The 20,624-nt window shown below is 46.3% G+C and overlaps 3 protein-coding genes across 9 annotated transcripts in view; all 3 read right to left on the reverse strand.

Annotated features, from left to right (window-relative positions):
- LOC106605704 (hormone-sensitive lipase) overlaps positions 1-1,176 on the reverse strand; it is a 41,914-nt gene extending 40,738 nt beyond the window's left edge. The window contains exon 1 of one of the 2 annotated variants that reach the window (XM_045718694.2): positions 955-1,176. In XM_045718694.2, the coding sequence (XP_045574650.1) occupies positions 955-1,045 (91 nt within the window). In that variant the 5' untranslated portion in view covers positions 1,046-1,176. The remainder of the gene's footprint in view (positions 1-954) is intronic. The other variant, XM_045718695.2, reaches the window with a different exon arrangement.
- Positions 1,177-1,753: 577 nt separating this feature from the next.
- Positions 1,754-5,311, reverse strand: LOC106605673 (B-cell antigen receptor complex-associated protein alpha chain). Of its 2 annotated transcripts, none has more exons than XM_014201561.3 (5): positions 5,127-5,311; positions 3,465-3,821; positions 2,734-2,849; positions 2,452-2,514; positions 1,754-2,315 (listed from the first exon to the last, which is right to left on the reverse strand). In XM_014201561.3, exons 1-5 carry the CDS (start codon positions 5,164-5,166, stop codon positions 2,187-2,189), a joined length of 705 nt encoding a protein of 234 aa, XP_014057036.1. In that variant the 5' UTR covers positions 5,167-5,311; the 3' UTR covers positions 1,754-2,186. The 2 variants fall into 2 exon arrangements, with proteins under 2 accessions (XP_014057036.1, XP_014057037.1); XM_014201562.3 differs by having other exon boundaries at positions 3,465-3,818; positions 5,127-5,299.
- A 70-nt stretch (positions 5,312-5,381) lies between these two features.
- The window catches only part of arhgef1b (Rho guanine nucleotide exchange factor (GEF) 1b), a 46,601-nt gene continuing 31,358 nt past the window's right edge, over positions 5,382-20,624 (reverse strand). For 4 of the 5 annotated variants that reach the window (XM_082975478.1, XM_082975477.1, XM_082975480.1 and 1 more), the window contains 16 exons: positions 20,448-20,600; positions 15,840-16,036; positions 15,542-15,688; positions 14,626-14,705; positions 14,208-14,448; positions 14,023-14,123; positions 13,872-13,946; positions 13,678-13,753; positions 12,677-12,844; positions 12,099-12,186; positions 11,803-11,922; positions 11,472-11,533; positions 10,730-10,876; positions 10,371-10,630; positions 9,900-10,003; positions 5,382-9,627 (listed from right to left, as the gene is read on the reverse strand). In XM_082975478.1, coding sequence (XP_082831604.1) covers positions 9,932-10,003; positions 10,371-10,630; positions 10,730-10,876; positions 11,472-11,533; positions 11,803-11,922; positions 12,099-12,186; positions 12,677-12,844; positions 13,678-13,753; positions 13,872-13,946; positions 14,023-14,123; positions 14,208-14,448; positions 14,626-14,705; positions 15,542-15,688; positions 15,840-16,036; positions 20,448-20,600 — 1,987 coding nt within the window. In that variant the 3' untranslated portion in view covers positions 5,382-9,627; positions 9,900-9,931. The remainder of the gene's footprint in view (positions 9,628-9,899; positions 10,004-10,370; positions 10,631-10,729; positions 10,877-11,471; positions 11,534-11,802; positions 11,923-12,098; positions 12,187-12,676; positions 12,845-13,677; positions 13,754-13,871; positions 13,947-14,022; positions 14,124-14,207; positions 14,449-14,625; positions 14,706-15,541; positions 15,689-15,839; positions 16,037-20,447; positions 20,601-20,624) is intronic. The other variant, XM_082975479.1, reaches the window with a different exon arrangement.

Below are 20,624 nucleotides of genomic sequence, written 5' to 3' on the forward strand. Positions count from 1 at the left end.
GAGGCACGTTTGCTTAAGATAATATCATGTTTGTTCACCTCATTATTAAATACCTACAGATAAATGGTTTGTTTGTGAGAGACTATTGTGAAAGGCTCAACATATTTAATCCAGTTGTTTTTAAATAGAGTGATAGTTTAAATAAATACTAGTAAAGAATCCTGCTACAGTGGGAGAACTGTCTGACTGAATGGCATATCCCTGACCATGTAATGCCACCCCCTCAAGCATATTCTTTTCCACAGGCTGCCCATGTGTCACATTGTTGAGTACACGGTTCCAAATGTAAACTGATGGCAACACTGTCTGAAGAATAGGATGCTGCTGTTGCATTGTGCAGTTTCTCAACGTCCCTCACCCCTCCACACACCAACGTTAATCCCTGACTCCACATACCCCGCTGTGTTATCTGAGTTGACAACCTGTTCGGGTGGACAGTTGCCATCGTCAGCCTACAAGAGCTGGGAGTAACCAACAGGGGCTAAAGAAAGATGCCGATATAACAGGTGACTAGAGGTTTCGATTAGATACAATGGTCATTCTAACTAACGTTACCGTCAAATACTCGCGCGAAATTATTACAATTTCCAAGTCATTGCATTGGTACATTGTTGCGAGATAGAGCGTTACAGTACCTACATTATGAAATAAAACGAGTTGTGAAAGTTTCACCCTAGCTAACATTAGCTACTAAGCTTAGGTTCGAAACACTTAACTATTTTAATGCAAACCTCATACCACATAATGCAAGTTGCCAGAAAACGTAATTATAACGTTACATGTTAGACTGTTGTCACTTTCCGCGGCTTACATCTTTCTGTAATTTAGCTAACGTTGGCATCCTAGTTAGCTAGCTAGGAGGCAAGAGTTGGGGTTGGCAACCTAAATTAACAATTTAACCGCCATTATCAAAAACCAATAAAGCGAAAGGTCTAACTGCTGTAAATAACGTACCTATTGGCCCCTCTTTATGTTTTGACGAACGTCTTCCATTCAAACCTTTTCCGAGGCTGCTGTTGTTGCCTCCCTTCTTTCCCGACGCCATCTTCACCCACTATTTCCGCACCGCCTCCTTAAATCTTCTAGTCATACATGTAAAAAGAGCCACACCCACAACCAAAACTGCAGCCAGTCAGCGCTGGTAATGCATTCCTAGAGCCTATTAACGTGCTCCAGTTCGACAAACGCCACCCTCTTTGCTGCGTTGCAATGTCCAAAAGCTTTCCCCAGATAATCATCTGTGGTAAACATAGTACAGTACTGTCTGTCAGTAGGCTTCCCATCACAGGGAGGTAAACCTTAATGTATTGTAGGCTAGTGACGGCTTAACAGCTGCCTACAAGCTACAACATCTTCAGTGGAGGCTGCTGAGGGGAGGACGGCTCATAATAACGGTTGGAATGGAGCAAATGGAATGGCATCAAACCATGTGTTTAATGTATTTGATACCATTCCACATTTCTGCTCCAGCATTCCCACAAGCTCGTCCTCCCCAAATAAGGTGCCACCAACCTCCTGTGCTAGAGACCTATCAAGAGCCTCTTGGTGTAATGGTAAGGTGTTTGACTGACAAGGATCAAGTCACAGTTGTGCTACACCACAATTTTGCTACAGTGGTGTCAGAAATGGGATAACGCTTCCGAGACTCCATCAAGCGAGTCACATTGGTATGGGTGCGAGGGACATATATGACAAATACATCAATTTCATGAAGCTAAAATGCTAACTATGTAAACATTAAAACATAAGGCAATCAGTTTTAAAATTGTATTTACAAAGCACAATCCAGGCCTTGAATTATGGAGATTGGAGAGAGAAAAAAACATTTGGCCAATGCATACACAAAGCATAGAAAATGCAAACATGCAGAAAAAAAAATCTCTTATGAATATAAAGTGGTTAGATACTGGCATTGGTAATGAAAGGCTAAATTGAAAGCAAAATGCCCTCTGACATTGTAGGTTACTGTCTTTTTGGTCCACTAAGAAATTAGATTCAAATATAAGCAAAGGCTGCAAGGAAAACGCAGGTCACCTCTATAAACTCAAACATAAGGGGGGGGGGGGGGGGGGGGGGGCAGTTAAGAAAATTCCTATCAAAACCCTCACCACAATTCTATTCTATCAAATTACTCTTCTCTTCTCCCACCCTCTCTCTTCCTCCCCCTCCTTCCTTCCCCCTCTCATTCAAGGCTTCTCCAGTTGGATTTCCTCCTCCTCCTCCATAATCATGTTTCCCACGTCTTGGTAGGGGCCCTGCACCAGAGAGCGCTGGATCTGATCATATGTGGAGCAGCATTCCTCCAGATTTAGACCCTGGATATGGATTGAGGTAAGGGAGTTATGATAGGTTGACTTCCTCTTCCCTTCTTCTAGAACTTTTTTGATTGACTGAAGAATGGTGAAAACAGTGACTATGACAGAAAGACAGAGGATCTCATTCAAGTCCCACCTCATAGATATTCTCCTCTTCCTCTTTGACCCTTTTCTTCTTCAGTTGATTGAGTTTCTTCGTCTTGAAAAGCAGAGGAAGTTGATGACATATTACGTCTTGGCCAATGGTGTGAAAAAGCCCATTGCCGTCATACAGTAAGATTACCATACATACTAGTCCTTCTGGTTACAGCAGTTTTCAAATGACAAAATTCACTATTGGAATGAGAGCAAATTAGGAATATTAGATCTAGTAGCCTAGCATTAGCAGTAGAAAAAGTGGCCTGCTTGGCTCTCTGACCTTAAAGAGCATCATGGTACCATGCAGAAGCACTGCCATCATCAGTAACATTCCCTCAGCAGTCAGGATGCCGTTCTTGGTGCTTTCACTGATGTCCAGAATCTTCACCATCGGCCCTAAGCAGGGAGAGAGGGGTCAGATAAAGGTCATCAGAGTAGAACTCACCTGCTGCTCTTTCATGGGAGAGATGCAGGCTAGATGTGCATGAAAGACAGATAGTGGGGGGGTGGACAGAGGACCATGCATCATCGCAGGAAGACAGAGGAGAATAGTTTGAGATAAATTAGACAAACAGCCAGTGTATGTTTAGCAGTGCAATTATTTTAAAAAAAACAATGCCCCTTATGTCACACAATTTCCCAGGAAAAACTACAACCATAGCATTTCTTTAACATTTCAACATTGGTCATTTGAATTAAATCAGAGGGATTACTACACAATGTAGCCATTCACTGGTGGCTAAAGTTTGGGTGCTTTAGATGGATTGCATTCTACTGGACTGGGCAGTGGTTAACTGGATTTATGGATCACAAAGCATTCTGCATTGCTTAGCTGGTTTGACCCCACCCACCAGACACCCACATGCACATACACAGACACACACATAATAGAAATACTGTACAACAAAGTACTGCGAGTGCAGACCAGGCTAAAGCTTTTGAGGGTTACACACACATGACCTGAAGGAAGGGGACATGGGTGCTTACTGTGAGGGCTTCACACACACTCACTGTAGACATGCAGGAAGGTGCCGTGGGTGTATAGAGGGGGCCACAGGGCGCTATGGTTGAGGAAACACTGGTACAACCCTGAGTCGTTCAGACGGGCCTCCCTCAGGATGAGTGTGTGACACATGACCCCTGCCGCCGTCAGGTTCCCCCCATCCATCGTCACACGGTTGTCTCTCCGGTCCACTCCCCGAACTTGGGCCGTGCCATTGACCGTGTGGGGGCTGGTGGCCCAGGTGGTGTCCACGACTCCCCCTGTGACTGAGTAGCAGCAGCGCAGGGAGGCGGTGTGAGAGAGCTGCACCCTCACAGAGGTCCTGTCTGGCTCCAGAGTAACCTGGATACGGCTGAGGTCACCTACTAGAAGGCAGAGCAGCAGGAGTATATTGACAGCATATCTGTCCAACTATTGGCCCAAGACAATGATGATAAAAAGAAACAGTAGCCTACAAAGTAGAAGAACTCCACACAATCCAGAGTGCTGTAATATTATGTCTCTTAACATCAGGCTATTTAGAGTTATAAGTGTAGGGTATAGATTCTAGTGTGTGATGATTGTGGACTACAGGAAGCGGAGGACTGAGCACGACCCCATTCTCATCGATGGGGCTGCAGTAGAGCAAGTTGAGAGCTTCAAGTTCCTTGGTGTCCACATCACCAACATGGTCCAAGCACACCAAGACAGTCGTGACGAGGGCACGACAAAACCTATTCCCGCTCAGGAGACTGAAAAGATTTGGCATGGGTCCTCAGATCCTCAAAAGGTTCTACAGCTGCACCATTGAGAGCATCTTGACTGGTTGCATCACTGCCTGGTATGGCAACTGCTCGGCCTCCGACCGCAAGGCACTACAGAGGGTAGTGCGTACGGCCCAGTACATCACCGGGGCCAAGCTTCCTGCCATCCAGGACCTCTATACCACGCAGTGTCAGAGGAAGGCCCTAAAAATTGTCAAAAGACTCCAGCCACCCTAGTCATAGACTGTTCTCTCTGCTACCGCACGGCAAGCGGTATCAGAGTGCCAAGTCTAGGTCCAAGACGCTTCTAAACAGCTTCTACCCCTAAGTCATAATACTACTGAATATCTAATCAATTGGCTACCCAGACTTTAATAACTCTACCTACATGTACATATTGCATCAATTACCTCGACTAACCATTACCCCCCTGTATATACCCTCGCTATTATTTTACTGCTTCTCTTTAATTATTTGTTACTTTTATTTCTTATTTTTTTCTTTCAGTATTTTTCTTAACTGCGTTGTTGGTTAAGGGCTTGTAAGCAAGCATTTCACTGTTGTATTCGGCGCATGTGACAAATAACATTTGATTTGATTTGATTGCACAACCATCTGCTCTGGTAGGAGATACGGTTCATTAGAGCAGAACAGATACATTACTCACAGCCAAATAATCTAAATGTTCCAAGGGATACAATGGGGGAAAATAGTTTTCATGTTACAATGCATGGTTTAAAGGGTTGAAATCTGTTCAAAGGATGTTGAACCTATTCATATTAATTCCCTCAAACACCATAGTTTTACACTTCGGTCTAATCTTCATCCTCCACCTGTAATGTAACTTCTCAAATAAAGGTGAATATGCACTGAAAGACTAACTACCCTGCATTGTTTATCAGCATATCCTAGCAGCCCCTTACTCACCAGCCCAGAAGCAGAGGAACAAGAATGTCACGGCCACCATCTTCTTCACTGTGTTTTATATTGTTTGCCAGTCGTTGCAGAAAATAAGCCTTTATGTTATTTGAGTGTTGTTCCTTTCAACACAGCTATACACTTCTACCCAGTTGTCTTGTGAATAAACCTTCCTTCCTCTTTTGTTGGTCTCTCTGTGTCAGGATATATGCTTGAGTGACTGCAGTGTTCTAGAACTCAAAACAGTAAAAGACCCCAAAAATGTCGGTTTTTCTTCCCCATTTATTAAAAAACAGAAAATTACAATAATACAAAAAAGTACCTCATTTCTTCTGAAGTATACAATTAAAAACTCTTATACAATGAAATCAAAGCCAAAATACACAGTATAGATCTTGCATATTCATTTTTTTATAGATATACATGTGGCGGATGCATGTGCGACAGACCAGACCCTATTCTATACAAAGCGCTGGCTAGCTGGAGCAAACATGGCACTGGTCAAACCTTGTAGTCGCTGAGGTGAACACACACAATACACTTTCTAACATACATACCCCTGAGATAGCATAGTTACAGGGGACACTGCAGGACTTATACAACCACCCTACAGTCAATCCGCCACAACCACCTATCTGAAACCTTGGATTACCTAGAATTAAGGCCAGGGGACCTGACTAGGAAAACCTGGACAACCTAGAATGCATGTTGCTTTAGAGATTGCAAGAAAGGCATTTCACTGTACTTGTGACATTAAAACTTGAAACTGGAGACTTGATGTTGGTCACCCAACTCTTTCTACGTTCATTTCATGGTTCTACCTTAACAGCCAAACATCTCCCTAACCAACCGTGTTTGTTTACTAGAGAGCCCTTTGGGGAAAAAACAGGCCTGATCATCAGAACAAGACACCCTTCTCTATAAATACATTTTATACATAGAAAACTAGACCACTGCATTTGTAAATAGGATACATGAGGGGAAGCAAAGGGAAGAAAGAGAGAGAAAGAGAGAGCGAGAGGATTGTAAGCACACGTTTGCCAAGTAGTCTTGAGACTACAGTGGCGGTGGAGGTATTAACCTAAGCTGGTATAACAGGATTTAACCTGCTCATTACTGTGCTTCAATGGTGAAAAAGCCCAAGTTAGAGATAATCTCTTTAACCTCATCTTGTTGCCATCTAGTATTGTATAATACAAGTGAGTTGTCTCACATATGGGGTCTCTGAGCAAACAAAAGCTATCCAAGTCTCTTCCTCTTTCTCCCATTGTTGCCAATTGCATAGTACATAATTACAAAAGTTCCTCTCAACAAAACATCAACAAAACCTCCCGACCCGTTTAAGCAAATTAAATTAAATACACCGCAACGTACAGTGAAATTGTGAGATAAGAAAAGGTGATGAGAGTAGTAAGGACTACATTTCTACGACTTCTAGAAGGAAGACAGGATGAAGGAGAGATGGAGACTATTATTGTGGACTTGGTGATGGAGAGGGGAAGACGAGAAAATAAAGGGGTGGGGGGTGAAAGAAAAAAAGGCAATGAAGTTTCAACACAACTTGTAACTACGCCCTCTGCTTCTTAGAGTAACTATCAATAACATTTGCATAATTACATATTTGGGCGAGGGTATAAGGGAGCGGTTGCTATGGCCACAACGAGAATGCATAATTCAAAAGTGATCGTGAAAGATAACTGTTGTTACAGCACTGGTGAGAGTGACGACTAGTCGCCCCTGCAATTCCTGCATCCAAACTCCCCAGACCCGCTTCTCTTCATTCCAGAAGTGGTCTATAGAAACAGTAGCTTAATCCAGTAATGATGGGTATCTTACTGTACTGTACCGTCATCCCATGCTGTCCCTAAACGTGGTCCAGTCAATATCAAAGTGATGCTAGGTGAGTCATGTCTATAACAATACAGTGCAGCCCTGCTCACACATGGTAGTAATGAAGAGAGGATTTGAACGGCAGTGTGATTGTGAAGTGTCCAGTTAAATTTTGTTCATTAGTCTGGGGCAGCAGCATGGATGATGTATCACAATACAGTCTTCATACAAGTTTAGATATCATTATCTCCCTCTACACAGGCCCTCTACGTTTCTACCCACTGTGTTGTTTTCTCTACATGTGACGCTGGAGTTTGGATGGAGGAGAAGCAGAGAGCCAAGGCTGCTTACTGTAGGCATCACTCTCCAATCAGCATAAAGTGACTTTCTCCTATAATAATAAGCAGTGGGACAATATAAACAGCTCATATGAGGATCTACAGGTACATGGGTATCTCTTTGGTCCCGTTTCCCAGTCCACAGTTCAATGCCACTACTCTAAATAATAACAATAATTACAATCAACTCCTGAAGAAAAACACACACAAAAATGGTATTGCTACCATAAAATGTATCATACAGCATATAATACTATGTGTCTCCTTCTGTCTCCCTCCTTTCTTTACGGAGAAGATACCAGTCCTATAGTGAGGAAGTCGACTCCAGTCACATCACACACGTGATGACCGTGCTCCTGTGTGACCATTGTTACTGCACTGGGCTCCACGCAATGTGAGTATCAGTGTGTGTATGGGTCTGACTGACTGTGTCTATAACCGATTCTTAATTTTATTATAGATTTTTTTACTCCTTTTTCTCCCCAATTTCGTGATAGCCAATTGGTAGTTACAGTCTTGTCTCATCGCTACAACACCCGTACGGATTTGGGAGAGGCCGACGGTCGAGAGCCGTGCGTCCTCTGAAACACAACCCAACCAAGCCGCACTGCTTCTTGACACAATTTCCACTTAACCCGGAAGCCAGCTGCACCAATGTGTCGGAGGAAACACTGTACACCTGGTGACCGTGTCAGTGTGCATTGCGCTTGGCTCGCCGCAGGAGTCGCTGGTACGCGATGGGATAAGAGCATCCCTGTCGGCCAAACCCTCCCATAACCCGGACGGCTCTGGGCCAATTGTGCGCCGCCCCATGGGTCTCCCGGTCGCAGCCGGCTGCGACAGAGCCTGGACTCGAACCCAGAATCTCTAGTAGCACAGCTAGCACTGTGATGCAGTGCCTTAGACCACTGCACCACTCGGGAGGCCCATATAACCGATTCCACAGCACATTGAACACTGAACTTCAAGTCTTCTCTCTACATATACCTCCCTCACCATCTAATACGCTGCTAATCAAGTTGGTCTTCCACGGAAAAACCCTTCTGCCTCCCCTCCTCCTCTCTTCCTTGTTGTATCCCTCCATCTCTAATCTGCATCCTACCTCAGTCATAAAAATGGTCCTCCTCTCCTTCCATCTCTGTGTATCTGTCCATCCCTCTATCGCCCGGCCCAGCACAGTAGCAGGGTCCAAAGGAGAGGCAGCTGAAGTCAAAAGCAGTACACACACCGTCTATATCCCTAACAACATGATCAATTCCAATACTACTGGATGAATGTTTGGGCCATAATTACAGTTCTAACAGAACTCTATTACAGTAACTCCAGAAGGCCATTCTGCTTCTACAACACTATAACACACCAACACACACACGCAGATCTCAACAATTGGGGTAAAATGTAAAAATGTATGCATGCATGACTAAGTCGCTTTGGATAAAAGCGTCTGCTAAATGGCATATATTATATATTATAATAATAATAGTACTAAACATTAGCAAATTCAATGTTGGGAATTCAGTGTGGGTGGTCACTTGAATTAGATTATACTAACTTAAAAGTGCATCTCTGCTGTACTTTGGTATGTACTGGATATAGGGGCCTACTAAATGTTCAGTAAAATGTCTAGGTTTGGAAAGTTTACCAAAAATCCCAGGTTTTTCAGAAATCCCCGGTTGAATGACTCCCAGAATTCCTCCTTATTCCCTCCTAAATCCAGGAATCTTCCAACCAGGATTTGGGGAAAACCTGTGAATTTTGGTTACCAGAAAAAAAGTTACCAGAATTTCACAACTCTGAGCATGTTCCTGTCTGGTTCTACAGCTCTACATCGCCCTCTATAGGGCTGACACTAGTATCTCTCGCTACATGCATACATGGGGGTTTATTATACAGTCCAAACCCCTACAGTTGGCAATGATAGATATATTTATTGAACATGCACTGGGGGAAGTATCTGTTGTGTGTGTGTGTGTATATGTGTGTTGCAGAAGCTCACAATCAATAAGCCCAGGCAGCATCTTTCTCACAGCAAACTACTGCTCCAATCTTTGGCACCTGTTTGCAAAACTCCCATCTCTCACATGCTCACGCACTTGCACATACGAGCATGTTCACAAACACTCACAAACACACACACATTGCATTACTCAACTACTTTGCGTAAAGCCGTGCTCCTCAGTCTTGCAAGGGCCTCACGGTTGGCTGCGACCCCCTGGAAATCTTTAACAAGGGCTCAGGCATGGCAGTGGAGCACAGAGTGTTTAGTAAATAGGAAATTCCAGGACGCATTCATCAATTCTCCAAAAGCAACTCGAGCACTCCAATCCAGCACTTACGGTGATCTGAGGAAGACCAAGAGATGACAAGGTTAAAGAAAATAGTTGGTGAGATTAGAGAAAACAACATATCCTTGACACAATTCTAGTATTAATACCCATGGCATTGCAGAGCCGGAGGTAGAAGTTGACCTTAACCACAGACCTAAAATCAGATTACTCTAACCCCAACCCTTATCTTAACTAGAGGGATAATAAAAGATCTGACCCTGTATCAGTGGTAAAGGCGAACTCCTCCCACAAGACATCAGTATAAAGGGTTGTATATGAAGGTTCACCTGGTGTCCTGAAGGTGGCGCTGTGTGTCTCACTAGAAGTTGCCCCCCTCCAGGGAGAACTTAGACAGGGCCTGCTGCAGCCTGTGGTGCTCCTCCTCAACACTCTGATGGAGCAAGATCAACAGTTAAATGCTGAATCACACACACACACTTCACCCCTCCGTTTCCGCCATCCCTTCCTTTCATAATCTTCTTTCCCTTTTGTGGGTGCTCTTGTGACATCACACAGCTAGCTGCAGACAAAGGCCATTGTCCCAGAACTCCAATTTCACATAGACATTTCAGTGACAATAGCAACAGAGCAGCACAAGCCCTGGTGCAGTGATTTTCTCTGTCTTTCTCTTCTATGCTGCTGTTTGTCCCCATCTGTCCTCCTTGGTTCCCTCCTTTTATGCTTCAGTCATCCTTTGCAACCCCATTACTCAACAACTCTCTTTCTGCCACCCTTCCTTCCTTCCCTCCTTCTCTCACCTGCAGTCTCTTCAGCTGTACCTCCAGACTCTGCAGTTTCCGGCGCACCTCCTCCATCCTCTCCTGGGACAGAACCAAAGGAGCGCTGATCCCTCCCTCCACGTCTATCTTCATCCCTCCACCCTCTCCTCCTCCTCCCTCCTCCTCCCCTTGCAGTCCTTGGTCCTGGCTCTCTGGCCCCTCCCTTCCATTCTGCTCATCAGGCTGTGAGTCGTCTGATAGGCTGATGCTGCCAACCAATAGTCTCTTGAGGGACATGACTGTGGGAGGAGACAGGAAGAGTTGATGTATGACATGACAGTAAGAGGAACATCAGTGAAAGTGGTAACCGCTTGGACCAATCAAATAAACCCACTTACCTTCATTTAACGCGCTATTGGCCACTTTCACCTGATCGCTGTTGCTGTGGCCAATCAAGTCGAAGCCTTTGTCCGAGAGGTAATCAATCAGAGAATGACGAGAGTCCACAGACTTCATCTCATCAGTCAGGATGTCCTTATCTCGTTCTATAGACACAGGAACAGTCTTGTTAGTAACGCAGTAACAGTAAAAACACAGGAACAGTCTTGGTAGTAACAGTAAAAACACAGGAACAATCTTGGCAGTAACAGTAAAAACACAGGAACAGTCTTGGTAGTAACAGTAAAAACACAGGAACAATCTTGGCAGTAACAGTAAAGACACAGGAACAATCTTGGCAGTAACAGTAAAGACACAGGAACAGTCTTGGTAGTAACAGTAAAAACACAGGAACAGTCTTGGCAGTAACAGTAAAGACACAGGAACAGTCTTGGCAGTAACAGTAAAAACACAGGAACAATCTTGGTAGTAACAGTAAAGACACAGGAACAGTCTTGGTAGTAACAGTAAAAACACAGGAACAGTCTTGGTAGTAACAGTAAAAACACAGGAACAGTCTTGGTAGTAACAGTAAAAACACAGGAACAGTCTTGGCGGTAACAGTAAAAACACAGGAACAGTCTTGGTAGTAATGCAGTAACAGTAAAAACTAAAACATCAGTAATAACACCATTAACAACGACATTATCAACATCTAGAAGCTCAATGGCTTGAAAGAGGTGCTTTGTTGTCTGTTCTCACCAATGCTGTTTTTCAACAAGACTCCTCCATTTTCAGTGGGGCTGAGAGGGGGTTGAGGAAACCTGAAAGAAAGAGAAGGAGAGAAAGAAATGTGATCGGCGGCAGGTAGGCTAGTGGTTAAGAGCGCTGGGCCAGTAACCGAAAGGTCGCTGGTTCAAATCCTCATGCCGACTACGTGAAAAATCTGTGGATGTACCCTTGAGCAAGGCACTTAACCCTAATTGCTCCTTTAAGTCACTCTGGATAAGAGCGTCTGCTAAATGACTCAAATGTGATCAGTGGTCAGAGGACTGGCTTATAACAGTGCACACTCAGAGCTGTGTTGACTCACGTGGTGGGGCTGTATGGGTTTCCTCCTCCTCCAGTTAAGATGCTGTTTCCTCTCTTCAGGTCAGATGGAGGTCCTGTCTTCTTCAGCTCATCTACCGCCATCTTGATCACATCTGTCCAGCTTCACACAACAAAGCCACATCACCACTACACTTGGTGCTTCGTCTTTATCTTCATATCTTCCACTTCTCCTCCTCCCTCCCCATAAACCTCTCTCCTCTCCCACACTCACTTCTCCCCTCCCAATCCCCTTCTCCTCTCCTCTCCCCTTCCCAAACCCTTCTCTCCCACACTCACTTCTTCCTCTCCCCGACAGATTGTGCCACCAGTTCGTAGATCTGAGCCCCGCTGTCCCAGGTGAAGATCACGTAGAAGGCCTTACGGTCTGACAGAGGGACAGAAGAGAGGGGGATTGAGCTGACATATTCCTGCAAGGTGTTTGTGTGTGCGTGCAGCTCCATGTTAATGATGTTGTGTTTTGTTGAATACCAAATATGGCAGGTGTTGTTGTTGTGGGGGGAGGCCGGAGACAGATACTCTTTTTGGAAGTGGGTTGCTCTAATGACTCTTACATGGATCAGACCCTGTGCTGTCAAGTTTCTGAAATACCAGCCTCTTGAGTCATGCCTGAACAGCCTTTGGACGTGTACATAGGCTAACAGTGCATGGCCATCAGATTGCAGGACTGCATGGGAAAAAGGCAAAGCAGCTAGCAAGGTACTGCTCTTTGTCATGGACAGCCAAGCTGTATGGAGAAGGTGCTTTGACACTACGTGTGTCCATGTATCTGTGAACCTTTGAAATGTTTGAATCCTTCGGGACTGTAATGTGATTTGTGCATTCAAATGAAGTATTTAAAGATGTGCGCGTCTCACCTGTGGCCACCTCTCGGAGGAAGGCAGAGTCTAGTTTGATGATAGGGCTGAGCATCTGCTTGCCCTCCTGAACAGCGATGTTACTCTTACTCTGACACTTCAACACCATCTTATCATCCTGCTTCTGTAACAGCACCAACAGGTCCCCCAGCAACACACACTGCACTTCTGAGAGGGGGACAGGAACAGGGTGGAGAGGAGAGGAGGAGGAGAGTGGGGCAGGAACATGGTGGAGAGGAGAGGAGGAAGAGAGTGGGGCAGGAACAGGGTAGAGAGGAGAGGAGGAGAGTGGGGCAGGAACAGGGTGGAGAGGAGAGGAGGAGGAGAGGAGGAGAGTGGGGCAGGAACAGAGTGGAGAGGAGAGTGGGGCAGGAACAGGGTGGAGAGGAGAGGAGGAGGAGAGGAGGAGAGTGGGGCAGGAACAGGGTGGAGAGGAGAGGAGGAGGAGAGTGGGGCAGGAACAGGGAGAGAGGAGAGGAGGAGGAGAGTGGGGCAGGAACAGGGTGGAGAGGAGAGGAGGAGAGTCAGGCAGGAACAGGGTGGAGAGGAGAGGAGGAGAGGGGGCAGGAACATGGTGGAGAGGAGGAGAGGGGGCAGGAACATGGTGGAGAGGAGAGGAGGAAGAGAGTGGGGCAGGAACATGGTGGAGAGGAGAAAGAGAGTGGGGCAGGAACAGGGTGGAGAGGAGAGGAGAGGAGTAGAGTTGGGCAGGAACAGAGTGGAGAGGAGAGTGGGGCAGGAACAGGGTGGAGAGGAGAGGAGGAGAGGAGGAGAGTGGGGCAGGAACAGGGAGAGAGGAGAGGAGGAGGAGAGTGGGGCAGGAACAGGGTGGAGAGGAGAGGAGGAGAGTCGGGCAGGAACAGGGTGGAGAGGAGAGGAGGAGAATGGGGCAGGAAGTAAACAGCATAATAACAACAGCTTGGGTTTGTGTAAAACGAAATCAGACAGATGATTGGTTGATACATCAAAACAAACTAATGTTTGTAGAGTTGATAGTGCACCTAAAGTTTTCTCCTTGGTCACCCTCCAGGTCAGAGGCCCCTCATAGATCATCCTTCTCTGGGCCAGGTCAAGGTACTGAGAGAGAAGAGAACAACAGAGACTGATAAAGAATGAGAGAACAGGACAACTGTAGAAAGGATAGCATGAAGAGCACTGGACCACACTACAAGAAGCCCTCACTATGGTCAGTCACCTTGTACTCCAGGTACAGCTCGTTACTGGGTTTGAGTCCTGAGGTGTCCAGCCTGCGCTGGTAGTCTTTCAGGGTCTGGAGGGAGAGAGAGAAATAATTTCTACTTTCCCTCAGACACTTGTTGTTGTTGTAATAGTAGTGTGTGTCTCACCAGCAGGTTCTCCATCTGTTTGACCTCCTCGTTGACGTGGTTGAGGATCTTCCTACAGCACTCTGCACTCTGCTGAATACTCTCCTTCTCCAAGGTGTCCTCTACAGGAATACACACAACACATGTCACAACACACACACTCTCTCTGTTTATCTGAATGAGAGCAGCGAAGGACACACACAGACCTGTGCACTTGGCGATGTTTTCCAGCAGCAGGGGGTATTTGGTGAGCCTCTGCATCTCAGTGGGGATGATGTCCTTCAGCTGCAGCCTACGACACTGAGGCCTACTCTCTGCCTCCAGTATGAAGGAGTTGAAACGAGGGTCTTTCTTCTGTCTCATCTTCAGCTGTTCCAGGGCCCACGTCTGGTGACTGCAGAACCTAGACGTCAGCTTCTGAAACCACTCACCCTCCGTCCCTCCAAACTAGACGAGAGAGAGGGAGAGAGGGAGAGATTAAAAGCTTTCTTCAGGGATCCATTTCCATAAGTATCCACTTCATATATGGGATGAGGGGGTTAGGCTGAGATGGGGTGAGGGGCACAGAGAGAGGGGGGTGAGAGGCACAGACAGGGGGGTGATGGAAGGTGACCTGTTCCTTACCCTATTGAGTAACGTGGTTCCGATGGCCTTGACGATGAAATTGTGCTGACGCAGCTTTTTCAGGTGCTCATAGAAAGCATCTGCACAGAAACACACAGGGAGCACAGAGGTTGGACTGGGGTAGATTTATGGTTGGGTTATTATGGTCAGACTGAGGTCAATTTATGGTTGGGTTATTATGGTCAGACAGGTCAATTTACGGTTGGGTTATTATGGTCAGACAGGTCAATTTACGGTTGGGTTAAAGTTACACTAGGGGTCATTTACTGGTGACGAGGGAAAAATATCAAAACATTTAAATATCAGGATATAATTTTGGAAGAGATGCCGTATCATTTTGACAGTATCGCAATATTATTTGTGCAGTAGTTGCACTAAAGTTCCAATATTTTCCCATCATAGCTTGTTCTCCATCTTCTTTTTAAATAGGGAGACAATTTGTTTTCAGCACTTTTATTTCCATGACTGATCAAAACTTGTTTTCTCATGGCTTTCTCTTGTCCTTCTGCAGCAGACGTATGGTGAGCAAAGCAGTATCTTTGGAACAAGGAATTGCAATACAATTACAGAATCGAACCGCAAAACATAAAGAATTGTGAGAATTGCAATACATATCATATCAGAACCTCAGTATCATGGTAACATCGTATCGTGAGGTCTTGCCTACAATTTACATTGGTCAGACTGACTTGTGCCAGGATCAGAACTGTAGAAGTGCTGTTGTCGGGTAACGGTCACAGCCATGCAGTTGCAGTCATGTAGTCATACTGTGTAAGTGTGGTTGTATGTCAGGGGTTTTGCGGTCGTACTGTAGTTGGGGTTACGGTCGTCCAGTGGCAGTACATTGGTCATGTGGTTGTACTGTAGCGGGGGTTATGGTGATTCTACGGTCATGCAGCGGTGGGACTGTACTCACAGTGCATGTCTATGATCTCGTCCAGGCTGGGGAAGATGGTGGCCAGCTCTGTGGCGGTCATGAGTTCCTCTCTCTCCAGAGGCTTCCAGAACACGGTCTGCAGAACACTCAGCATGCGCACGTGGGCGTGCTCCGTCGCAAACAACTCTGAGAGTGAGAGAGATGACTCTAGTGTGAATTAATTCACTATATTTTGCGTCAGAATAGCAGCAGCTCATTCTTACACCGCAATTAGTTTCTTTCCTCCTCCGTAGGCTGGATGCCTCCATCCCCCACCCCTCCCCCCACCCCTCCTCACCGTTGATGACCTCCTGCCGCTTGGTCTCCTTCTTGCTGAGGTCTTTGAGGGTGTCTGGGGGGGTGTGTTCTCTCCAGTTGGGCGGGTCCTGCTCCAGCTCCAGGAGGCGAGGGTCCTGTTCCTCCTGCTGGGGGGTGGGGCCAGAAAGGGAAAGACCTGGGAGCACACCCTCGGGGGGTAACACCCCTTCATCAACACTGATAGAAGAGAGGAGGAAGACAGAGGAGGAGGAGAGGGGCAGGTATAAGGGTATGGGGATAAAGGCTATGGGGCGATAATATGAAAAGAATCTAACGCGACGCTAGAAAACCTGCTTGGGTTGAGAAGCATTTGGATTGGGACAGTACGCTATTGGCTGGTTCAAAGTCTACATAATCCACACACAGCACTAACATTACACTTAGTTACAGTTAGTACTGTAGCCCTGACTCTAGGAAACTAACTCTGGCTCTGGCCCTCCTCCTCCAGTCAAGCTGTGTCACTCAGCATGGATCTCTTCCGGTCTAACTGAAGCTGCTGGGGACACAGTGGAAGAAGCTTCCATTCACTCTCACTCAGCCTTTCTGTCTAATTGTCAGACATCAGACAGTCAGTAAAGCAAAGTTAGTTGGTCATTAATGTCAGTCAGTCAGTCAGTCAGCCTGTCCATCAGTTAGTATAGTCAGTCAGTCAGCCTGTCCATCAGTTACTATAGTCAGTCAGCCTGCCTGTCCATCAGTTACTATAGTCAGTCAGTCAGTCAGCCTGTCCATCAGTTACTATAGTCAGTCAGTCAGTCAGTCAGCCTGTCCATCAGTTACTATAGTCAGTCAGTCAGTCAGTCTGTCTGCCTGTCCATCAGTTACTATAGTCAGTCAGTCAGCCTGTCCATCAGTTACTATAGTCAGTCAGTCAGCCTGTCCATCAGTTACTATAGTCAGTCAGTCAGCCTGTCCATCAGTTACTATAGTCAGTCAGCCTGCCTGTCCATCAGTTACTATAGTCAGTCAGTCAGTCAGCCTGTCCATCAGTTACTATAGTCAGTCAGTCAGTCAGTCAGCCTGTCCATCAGTTACTATAGTCAGTCAGTCAGTCAGCCTGTCCATCAGTTACTATAGTCAGTCAGTCTGCCTGTCCATCAGTTACTATAGTCAGTCAGTCTGCCTGTCCATCAGTTACTATAGTCAGTCAGTCTGCCTGTCCATCAGTTACTATAGTCAGTCAGTCTGCCTGTCCATCAGTTACTATAGTCAGTCAGTCAGCCTGTCCATCAGTTACTATAGTCAGTCAGTCTGCCTGTCCATCAGTTACTATAGTCAGTCAGTCAGCCTGTCCATCAGTTACTATAATCAGTCAGTCAGCCTGTCCATCAGTTACTATAATCAGTCAGTCAGCCTGTCCATCAGTTACTATAGTCAGTCAGTCAGCCTGTCCATCAGTTACTATAGTCAGTCAGTCAGCCTGTCCATCAGTTACTATAGTCAGTCAGTCTGCCTGTCCATCAGTTACTATAGTCAGTCAGTCTGCCTGTCCATCAGTTACTATAGTCAGTCAGCCTGTCCATCAGTTACTATAGTCAGTCAGCCTGTCCATCAGTTACTATAGTCAGTCAGCCAGCCTGTCCATCAGTTACTATAGTCAGTCAGTCAGCCTGTCCATCAGTCAGCCTGTCCATCAGTTACTATAGTCAGTCAGTCAGTCTGTCCATCAGTTACTATAGTCAGTCAGTCAGTCTGCCTGTCCATCAGTTACTATAGTCAGTCAGTCAGTCAGTCAGTCAGCCTGTCCATCAGTTACTATAGTCAGTCAGTCAGCCTGTCCATCAGTTACTATAGTCAGTCAGTCAGTCTGTCCATCAGTTACTATAGTCAGTCAGTCAGTCTGCCTGTCCATCAGTTACTATAGTCAGTCAGTCAGTCAGTCAGTCAGTCAGCCTGTCCATCAGTTACTATAGTCAGTCAGTCAGCCCGTCCATCAGTTACTATAGTCAGTCAGTCAGCCTGTCCATCAGTTACTATAGTCAGTCAGTCAGTCAGTCCATCAGTTACTACAGTCAGTCAGTCAGTCAGCCTGTCCATCAGTTACTATAGTCAGTCAGTCTGCCTGTCCATCAGTTACTATAGTCAGTCAGTCTGTCCATCATTTACTATAGTCAGTCTGTCAGCCTGTCCATCAGTTACTACAGTCAGTCTGTCAGCCTGTCCATCAGTTACTATAGTCAGTCAGTCAGCCTGTCCATCAGTTACTATAGTCAGTCAGTCAGTCAGTCAGTCAGCCTGTCCATCAGTTACTATAGTCAGTCAGTCAGCCTGTCCATCAGTTACTATAGTCAGTCAGTCTGCCCGTCCATCAGTTACTATAGTCAGTCAGTCTGCCCGTCCATCAGTTACTATAGTCAGTCAGCCTGCCTGTCCATCAGTTACTATAGTCAGTCAGCCTGCCTGTCCATCAGTTACTAGTCAGTCAGTCTACCTGTCCATCAGTTACTATAGTCAGTCAGTCAGTCTGCCTGTCCATCAGTTACTATAGTCAGTCAGTCAGTCTGCCTGTCCATCAGTTACTATAGTCAGTCAGTCAGTCTGCCTGTCCATCAGTTACTATAGTCAGTCAGTCAGCCTGTCCATCAGTTACTATAGTCAGTCAGTCTGCCTGTCCATCAGTTACTATAGTCAGTCAGTCTGCCTGTCCATCAGTTACTATAGTCAGTCTGTCAGCCTGTCCATCAGTTACTACAGTCAGTCTGTCAGCCTGTCCATCAGTTACTATAGTCAGTCAGTCAGCCTGTCCATCAGTTACTATAGTCAGTCAGTCAGTCAGTCAGTCAGCCTGTCCATCAGTTACTATAGTCAGTCAGTCAGTCAGCCTGTCCATCAGTTACTATAGTCAGTCAGTCTGCCCGTCCATCAGTTACTATAGTCAGTCAGTCTGCCCGTCCATCAGTTACTATAGTCAGTCAGTCTGCCTGTCCATCAGTTACTATAGTCAGTCAGCCTGCCTGTCCATCAGTTACTATAGTCAGTCAGCCTGCCTGTCCATCAGTTACTATAGTCAGTCAGTCAGCCTGCCTGTCCATCAGTTACTATAGTCAGTCAGTCAGCCTGCCTGTCCATCAGTTACTATAGTCAGTCAGTCTGCCTGTCCATCAGTTACTATAGTCAGTCAGTCAGCCTGTCCATCTGTTACTATAGTCAGTCAGTCAGTCAGCCTGTCCATCAGTTACTATAGTCAGTCAGTCTGCCCGTCCATCAGTTACTATAGTCAGTCAGTCTGCCTGTCCATCAGTTACTATAGTCAGTCAGTCTGCCTGTCCATCAGTTACTATAGTCAGTCAGTCAGCCTGCCTGTCCATCAGTTACTATAGTCAGTCAGTCAGCCTGCCTGTCCATCAGTTACTATAGTCAGTCAGTCAGCCTGCCTGTCCATCAGTTACTATAGTCAGTCAGTCAGCCTGCCTGTCCATCAGTTACTATAGTCAGTCAGTCAGCCTGCCTGTCCATCAGTTACTATAGTCAGTCAGTCAGCCTGCCTGTCCATCAGTTACTATAGTCAGTCAGTCAGCCTGCCTGTCCATCAGTTACTATAGTCAGTCAGTCAGCCTGCCTGTCCATCAGTTACTATAGTCAGTCAGTCAGCCTGCCTGTCCATCAGTTACTATAGTCAGTCAGCCTGCCTGTCCATCAGTTACTATAGTCAGTCAGCCTGCCTGTCCATCAGTTACTATAGTCAGTCAGTCAGCCTGTCCATCAGTTACTATAGTCAGTCAGTCAGCCTGTCCATCTGTTACTATAGTCAGTCAGTCAGCCTGTCCATCAGTTACTATAGTCAGTCAGTCTGCCTGTCCATCAGTTACTACAGTCAGTCAGTCAGCCTGTCCATCAGTTACTATAGTCAGTCAGTCAGCCTGTCCATCTGTTACTATAGTCAGTCAGTCAGCCTGTCCATCAGTTACTATAGTCAGTCAGTCTGTCAGTCAGCCTGTCCATCAGTTACTATAGTCAGTCAGTCTGCCTGTCCATCAGTTACTATAGTCAGTCAGTCAGCCTGTCCATCAGTTACTATAGTCAGTCAGTCAGCCTGTCCATCAGTTACTATAGTCAGTCAGTCTGTCAGTCAGCCTGTCCATCAGTTACTATAGTCAGTCAGTCTGCCTGTCCATCAGTTACTACAGTCAGTCAGTCTGCCTGTCCATCAGTTACTACAGTCAGTCAGTCTGCCTGTCCATCAGTTACTATAGTCAGTCAGTCAGTCAGTCCATCAGTTACTACAGTCAGTCAGTCTGCCTGTCCATCAGTTACTACAGTCAGTCAGTCTGCCTGTCCATCAGTTACTATAGTCAGTCAGTCAGCCTGTCCATCAGTTACTATAGTCAGTCAGTCAGCCTGTCCATCAGTTACTACAGTCAGTCAGTCTGCCTGCCTGTCCATCAGTTACTATAGTCAGTCTGCCTGTCCATCAGTTACTATAGTCAGTCAGTCAGCCTGTCCATCAGTTACTATAGTCAGTCAGTCTGCCTGTCCATCAGTGACTATAGTCAGTCAGTCAGCCTGTCCATCAGTGACTATGTCCATCTGTGGCTGTGCTCCCCTCTCGACCCCCATGAGAGAAGGGGGGTAGGGGGGTCTGCCTTACGAGGGGTGGGGAGAGGTCGTGGAGGAGTGTGCTGCCGTGGCGGCGGCTTGCAGGTCCACGTCGCTACGGGAACGCGACTGTTTGGCCCGGGAGGAGCCACGGCGACGGGAGGAATGTCTGTCCACACGAGCACTCTCACTGCGTCCCACACGCCTGGGGAGGGAGGGAGGGAGGGAG

Source organism: Salmo salar, chromosome 05 (assembly GCF_965601325.2).
Source record: "Salmo salar chromosome 05, fSalSal1, whole genome shotgun sequence".
NCBI classification, from domain to species: domain Eukaryota; kingdom Metazoa; phylum Chordata; class Actinopteri; order Salmoniformes; family Salmonidae; genus Salmo; species Salmo salar.

Bases quoted from the DNA above. Each gene is read 5' to 3' on its own strand.
- LOC106605673 (XM_014201561.3), bottom strand. From the start codon at position 5,166: ATGGTGGCCGTGACATTCTTGTTCCTCTGCTTCTGGGCTG. The intron at 2,850-3,464 runs GTGAGTGTGTGT...CTCCCTGCTTAG, and splicing joins CACCTTCCTGCATGTCTACA to GGCCGATGGTGAAGATTCTG. The intron at 2,515-2,733 runs GTCAGAGAGCCA...CTGCTTTTCAAG, and splicing joins GTACCATGATGCTCTTTAAG to ACGAAGAAACTCAATCAACT.